The following is a 7,299-nucleotide window of genomic DNA, read 5'->3' as shown; positions in this document are numbered from 1 at the left end:
TCATTTAATAGTAATAATATCATGGGCCATATATGTAGTGAAAGAAACTTACTTTTGACACCACTTTTTCCTAAACAGGACAATACATTTTTTTTTATCACTCCATGTTTAATTAGTGCTATACTTGACAGTTGAGTGGCGGTCAAGATCGAAGAAGAAGACCTGCTTAAAATGTTGAATGGGAGGCGGCTACAAAAGCTTGACAGTTCATCAACTCTAGGATCTAGGGCGCACAGAGAAGAAATCACATGCATCCTGCATGGGAGGATGGGCAAACTTCTTTAACAAAGCTACGCTAAATGCTAAGCTACTATCATTACGGCCTAATGCAATCGGGCGTCGCCACGTAGGGAGACAAACCTGCATCATGTACTGTAATTAAGTACGTAGAGTAGACTATCCCGTTTATACTACAAGTCCTAGACCTACTCAACTGGTGGCCACCTTGTTAAAGTAATCAGCACGATCGATCAGCATGCTAACTGCTCCTCCTAGTACAGTGGCGTGGAGTATAGTAATAATAATAATACTGCTAGCCGGTAGCTCCACATGGTCTGTACCTTATCTCCCTACTATATTAACCAAAGTACTTAATCGTGGGATGCAGATGGGAATCTTGCACAGTGTCTCAGACAAGTTTGACAAGACTGTTTGCGCTTATATATCACTAAACGGTGTTAAGGAAAGTACTCAATCTAGTCATCGTTTTACTTTTCAAGGGCAGTACAGTGTAATTTACCACATAAACTTGGGAGATAAACAAACTTATCTGAAGATACTACCATATGAATTGACAAGAAGACGTGTTTGAACAGGGAACCACAATTCCCCGGCAAAGAAAGACAATACACCCTAATTTGATACTAGTAGTAGTACTGTACTATACTACCTCCATCCCAAAATAGTGTCTCAACTCTAGTATAACTTTGCACTAAAGTTAATACAAAGTTGAGACATTTATTCTGATACGGAGGGAGTACTATTCAAGAGGTCACGCTCCATGGTTCATGTTGATTTGACATTTACTCCAGAGTGGACCACACGCAAAAAAAAAACTCTCGTTCTAAGCAGACATACAAAAACTGTAAAATTGATCAACCAACTGTTGTTGATAAAAAAAAAGTTCACCCGAATGTTGCATAGATAGATTCCTAAAAAATGCTACAAATTCATTTGAAATTCCCCGAAAGGCCCTCAAACTCACCTCGAAAGGCCACGCATGGCCGCCTCCTTTCCGAAAAGACAACGTCACTATCTCTAATCTACTCACCGAACCCTAGAAAACTGTGCTAAACAAATCCTGCAGCCTAAGCAAGTACTCTAGTACTACAAGTCCAGCAGATGACCACATAGAAAAGAAAAAAAAAAGAAAATAAACATGGTGCGCACATGGCACATGGTCATGGCCACAAGACATAAACAAAACCGGCGAAGCACGCCAGCCCCCCACCCCACCCCAACCCCAACCCCGTGGACGCAAATTTTTTAATCATCAGAAGACACACAAAAAAAGGAACATCACGGGATTAGTATTATTATTCTACCCATAAATCCAAAAGTCTACTGTAAGCTCGGGCGCCGGGCCCCCCGCGACGCGCAGCACGTGGTCTTCCCCCGCGACCCACGCGCAGGGAATCCCGCGGGCCCACAGCGTCAGCGACGGCCCGCTCCCCACCTGGTAATTCGGCTCGTGTGACCCAGCCGGGGCTGCACGTGTCGCCACTGCAGCCGCCGCCAGGGCCCCTGTGCGCGGCTACCCGCACCGGGCGGCACTCACCGACGCGCGGGGCAGGGCGGGGGGTTTGACCGGGCTGTCAGTGGCAGTGGGCGGCGCGGGGGCCTCGCGGGGCGGAACGCGCTCGTGCCCGACCACGTGGGCGCGACCGGGCTGTGGCAGGCGGCCGCGGGACCCGCGCGAGAGGAGAGGGCGCCCCGATCCGCTCACCGCGGTGGCCCACCGCCGTGCTCGCCACACCTTTCCCCTCGCTTGATTATCAATCGGTTTTGCTTGTTTATTTATCTTGTTTGTTTGTTTATTTATTTATTTAATTAATCAATCATCTCCCACCCGATCTAACCTCCACGGCCGAAAATAAACAAGCGATTAGCGGCACCACAAGCGCACGCACGCACACCGCCCAGAGGCTAGGCTTGGCCAGGAGTACTGGAGCAGTATACATTCGAGAGAGAGAGGGGAAAGGCAGACGGTCAAGGCTGGGAGAGAGGGAGAGGGAGAGCATCGTCGTCGTCATCATTCGCTCGTTCACAGAGGAGTGAGAGAGTCAGAGGAGGAAGGAAGGTTCAGGGGAGTGAGAAACGAAATCCATTTATTCCCCGTCTATCGGAGGCAAATCCGCGGCCTCCTTTCCCGAGCCGGCTGGATGGAGAGGGACTTCCTGGGCGCCATAGGCCACGAGCAGCTGCAGCAGCAGCAGCAGCAGCAGCAGCGCCAGCGCGCCGCCGCCGAGGACGACGCCACCAGAAAGGAGTCAGGTATGCCCCTCCCCTCCCCTTTCTCGATTTGGGCGAGTTCGGCGTAACGAATCTCGGGATTGACAGCGGAGGCGGCCATGCCCGTAACCGCTCTCACATCGTCGCGCCACCGCCACGACGCCGTGTCTGCCCGCCTGATTCACCTGCTGGCGGTGCCGGGCGGGCTCAATTATTTCTCGCCTTTCTTTCAGTTTCCTCCCCTCCCCATCTTCTCCTATTGTTTTCGGCAAAAGAGAGCGCGTTAGGTATGGGCTGCCGAATTCCTTTCGGCGGCTCCCTTGCCGCGGATGGCGAGGGTTAGCGCCTCGGGGAAGCGACGGTTCTGGTTCCAGGGACGGAGAGACACGCCAAATCTTTCCGGTAGCCGCGCATGTGGCTTTGCTGATTCCGATTAGCCTCCGTCTCGCTGCTGGGATGGGGATGTTTAACGGATCCGTGCCTGTCTCGCCTCATGCGCGTCCGTCCCCCTATATGTACGCCGTCGTCCGAGTCTAACTGAGAATTGTCTCTGTGTCTGTGTCTGCAATCTGCAGCTTACTTTGGGGGAGGAGGAGTGCCGCCCATGGATTGGTCCTTCGCTGGCAGGGCCGGGGCCGCGCCGGCGGTCATGTCCTTCAGGTCGGCGCCGAGGGAGGAGCAGCAGGGCGAGCTCGCGTACCCCAAGCAGCAGGCCTCCCGCGTCCTGACGTCACAGGTAACTGGAGCTGCTGCTGCTCTCGATTTATGCACGGTTCATGTTTTGCCTGCCAGTTTTGTTGATTGATTGCTCTGTCTATGCTGTGCAGAGATCGTTTGGTGCTGAGAGCCATGGCAGCGTGCAGTACGCCGCCGCCGCGCGTGCGGCTTACGGCGGGCAGCCTCCGCAGCAGCAGCATGCTCCTAATGGTGCTAGAGTGATTCCAATGTCGTCGCCGTTCAATCCCAACAATCCCATGTTCAGGGTTCAGAGTTCGCCTAACCTCCCGAATGGCGTTGCTGCTGGTAGCCCGTTTAAACAACCACCTTTTGCGATGAACAACGCGGTGGCTGCTTCTACTGTTGGTGTCTATAAATCAAGGTAGATAATTTGCCCTGTTTGATTTGCTGAAAATACTATCCGTAAAATCCAACTTTAAACTGAACTTTAACTTGTCTTGTATGTTAAGGGACATGCCAAAGCCCAAGACAGCGCAGTTAACTATCTTCTACGCTGGTTCTGTCAATGTATTCAACAACGTCTCGGCAGAAAAGGTACAATTTCTTCCTATTGGTAATACATTTTCATGACATTTTGGGTTTGCTGGCTAAGCTGAAGAATTGTTCCTTGTCATTACAGGCTCAGGAGCTTATGTTCTTGGCTAGCAGAGGATCTCTTCCAACTGCACCCACTACTGTTACTCGCAGCCCAGATGCAACCTTTTTCACTCCCGCTAAACTCGCAGCACCTGAGGCTTCACCTGCAAAGCAGATGCTAGCTCACATACCACAGCGTGTTTCACCTCCTTTGCCGGCCATTTCCAAACCGATGTCCATCATGTCTCAAGCTGCATGTCTCCCCAAGAGCACATCTAGCTCCAACACCGATTCCGCAGTGCCAAAATCTTCAGGCCAGTTGGTTGTGCCTCCCACAAGTCAGACCTCGTCGTCGACTCATCCTGTGACACTATCGTCCACCACTGCTGCAAGTATTATGCCAAGAGGTATGGATGCTTACGCGTGCATCTTGTGCTGTTTGATGTTGTTTAGTGGAGTATATCTGTTGAATTGATACGCTGGATGATGTATTGATGTCGTTATTTTTCATTTCAGCTGTTCCTCAAGCACGTAAGGCATCCCTTGCCCGATTCTTGGAGAAAAGGAAAGAAAGGTACTACAACCTTAGAATTTAGTCTTTACTATCCGAGTGTTGCAGAACATTTACCAGTGAACCTAGCTACATACCATAGCCTGTATTTGTGATCATAGGCTGATATTCATCATGTCTTCGTGCTTATTTTGCAGAGTGACGACTACGGCGCCATATCCATCAGCCAAGAGCCCGATGGAGAGCAGCGACACGGTCGGAAGCGCCAACGACAACAACAGCAAGTCCTCGTCGTGCACGGAGATCGCCTTCTCAAGCAACCATGAAGAGTCGCTGCGCCTAGGCCGGCCCAGGAACATCAGCTTTAGTGGGGAGTCCCCGAGTACAAAACTACACATCTGATCCGATATGATCTTCCGGTGTCCATAGATTCAACCATGATGGCTGATGCAAAACCGTAATAAGAAGATTTTGCATCCAGGCAGGCAGGAGGAGGGAAGGGATATTGGGAAAGGCAGGCAGCATGATATATGTTATGGATGATGCTCTTATTCTTGTTTATGATGTGTTCTATTTTGGTTAGCTCGCAACCTGTAATGCTGGTCTAGCTGGTGCAACACCCCACCTAACTAACAAGGGAGCTGTCGCTTGCAGACTCTTGATTGTTATTTTTTGTTTTGCCCCTGCGCCCATTGTATTGCAGAAGAAAGAAACATGTTAATTTAGCAGTATGAAATTATAGGCTTACAAATTTCCACCATCGGTTGCAAAGCTCTCTTGGTTCTTGTTCTTCTGTTTTTACCAACTTCTACGGAAGCTTCATGATGTTGCATGCTTGAGCTCTTGCGGGCGCTCTGGTCTACCACATCGCTGATCACATTTGTGCACAATAGCGCTGTGGGAATATCCAATTGTAGATCTGTCTAGGTCAGCACTGAATTCAGATAACCACCCTGGGCCAGCCACTACCGGCATCCATAATTTAAGTGGTTTTGCTTGAAACTGTGGATGCCAGATGGTACTCGAATGGATGTACTGTATGTTCTATCTTTTTTTTTATTTCCTTTTTAGAAGAATCTTTCTTTATTTCCTTTTTATTTTATTCTCCGTTGGTTGTTTTATTTCTGCAACCTCCCAGATGAACACCGATAGCTTCATGGGCTTACTTTGACCGTACAGTACGTACATTTTGTTGTGAATTCCAAGAAAGATGCCCCCAAATTGCTTGTACTACTAGTGATTCTTGCTTTGGGTTTCCTGATATTTTCCCAGCTGAGCTCACAGGTTGAGAAAATGGCCCTTTTAACGTGCAGTTCCTTTTTTGGTCGAGCACTTTAAAAGGCTCTCACTCGTCGAGGGTAAGTGTGAGAATATAGGTTATCTCAGTGTCGGTGCTAATTTACTCCCCAGCTCAGATGCACCCGCCATAAACAGTACAAGAAAAAAAAGGTAGAAAGGTTCAAGAAGCAATAAACTATTTTGGCAATAAAGATTGCTTAGTGTTCTATCTACGTGTACATTTTTGTGAAACAAGGGAATTCATGGTACTATTTTGGCAATAAAGATTGCTTAGTGTTCTATCTACGTGTAAATTTTTGTGAAACAATGGAATTCATGGTGAGCAGGCAAAAATTGCTTTTAATGATAGCCTTTTGGAGTACTGTTTTTTTCTATCAGTGTTGTGAATGTGTTTTCTTCATGAAAATTCACGTAGTGGAACGTTCAAACATGTTTGTTGCTCAAAAAACATTTTTTGTCTCTTATTATTCCCCCCAGATTTTACTGTTCATCAGGAGAAAAAATCCATGCCCCCATGTATCAAGTACAGAAAGGAAATGGGTTAAATGGATCCGGGCTATTGGTTACCTATCGTCCATCCTCTCATAGACTGTTAATTTGAATGTGTATTAAAAATTCTATCATTTCTCTCATGTTGTTTATTTCTATTATAAACATGTCTATTACACTTCTTTTAGTGTGGTACTTACTGCGTCGCAACATTTTTAAAAAATATACTCCCATCTAAGGACAGAGTGTAACGTCATGAGAAATTGGGTTTAGGTGACAAAATATTAAGATTACAATTTTTACAGTAGTTGGCATTTTTTGGAGCCGTTCGTTTGTCTCGATCTAACGGCGCATACATACATAGTACTCGAAAGTACGCGGATGAAAGTACTCGAAAGTACTATTAGTCTAGGGGCATTTTAGTCCTAGGAAATATATGACAAGGTGGGGCCCTCTCGTCCAATGCAAAACCGCCGCCCCTCTCCTCCAATGCAAAACCGCCACCCCTCTCGTCCAATGCAAAGCCGCCGCCGTGCTCCTTCCCCTCTTCCATCACCATTGCAACCGCGGCCATCTCCTAGCCTTCTCCTCCTTCTCGCGGCCGCAACTTTGCTCTTCTCATCTTCCACATCCACCCTCCTCTTCCATCCACGCAAGATCCTCGATGGAGCAGCAGATCGAGCACATCGACGGCGGCGAGAACGCCGACTTCGTGGAGATCGCCGGCGGCGAGAACGCCGACTTCATGGAGATCGCCGGCGGCGACCAGGTCAAGATGGCCAGGTTGATGGAGATCCGTTCTTGGTTTCACAACATATTGCAGATGAACTGGATGGCAATGGCCACTTTGAAGCAAATGACGAGCAGGGAGAGGGCAAAGCTCCCCCCACCCGCACAACCGATGCACAAGGTCGAGATCCTCCTCTGGGCGATGGAGCAGGCCGATTCGTCCAGCCTGTGGACCGGGCGGAGGTGATGGGGTTCAGATCCAGGGTAGAGCATCCACGGTGCACGAGGTGCCGTTGCAGATTGTGGAGCCTCCAACCGAGTCGGAGATGACTCCGAAGCGCAAGAGGAGGAGGACAGCGGTCGCGACATCGCTTCCCCGCCATTCTCCACGCTTCCCTCGCCGCTCTCCTCGTCTGAACGGCGGCCGTAGCTATGTTTAGGGGAAGATTGCTGAATTTCATTCATCATTACTTGCCACTTGCTTAATTTGATTCTCTGCAATATGT

The 7,299-nt window shown here is 48.8% G+C and overlaps 1 protein-coding gene across 2 annotated transcripts; it reads left to right on the top strand.

Annotated features, from left to right (window-relative positions):
• Positions 1–2,115: 2,115 nt before the first annotated feature.
• On the top strand, positions 2,116–5,036 carry LOC123121476 (protein TIFY 6b). 2 transcript variants are annotated; one of them, XM_044541470.1, is made up of 7 exons: positions 2,116–2,493; positions 3,027–3,187; positions 3,279–3,550; positions 3,639–3,723; positions 3,809–4,172; positions 4,282–4,339; positions 4,474–4,942. In XM_044541470.1, the coding sequence occupies exons 1-7, from the start codon at positions 2,382–2,384 to the stop codon at positions 4,676–4,678; spliced, it is 1,257 nt and encodes a 418-aa protein (XP_044397405.1). In that variant the 5' UTR covers positions 2,116–2,381; the 3' UTR covers positions 4,679–4,942. The 2 variants fall into 2 exon arrangements, with proteins under 2 accessions (XP_044397405.1, XP_044397406.1); XM_044541471.1 differs by lacking the exon at positions 2,116–2,493 and adding an exon at positions 2,600–2,853 and having other exon boundaries at positions 4,474–5,036.
• The last annotated feature ends 2,263 nt before the right edge of the window (positions 5,037–7,299 follow it).

The sequence above is a fragment of the Triticum aestivum genome, chromosome 5D (genome assembly GCF_018294505.1).
Source record: "Triticum aestivum cultivar Chinese Spring chromosome 5D, IWGSC CS RefSeq v2.1, whole genome shotgun sequence".
In the NCBI taxonomy this organism is placed as follows: domain Eukaryota; kingdom Viridiplantae; phylum Streptophyta; class Magnoliopsida; order Poales; family Poaceae; genus Triticum; species Triticum aestivum.
This window is presented reverse-complemented; position numbering and strand designations above follow the sequence as displayed.

Bases quoted from the DNA above. Each gene is read 5' to 3' on its own strand.
- LOC123121476 (XM_044541470.1), top strand. From the start codon at position 2,382: ATGGAGAGGGACTTCCTGGGCGCCATAGGCCACGAGCAGCTGCAGCAG. The intron at 2,494-3,026 runs GTATGCCCCTCC...TGCAATCTGCAG, and splicing joins CGCCACCAGAAAGGAGTCAG to CTTACTTTGGGGGAGGAGGA. The intron at 4,340-4,473 runs GTACTACAACCT...CTTATTTTGCAG, and splicing joins TTGGAGAAAAGGAAAGAAAG to AGTGACGACTACGGCGCCAT.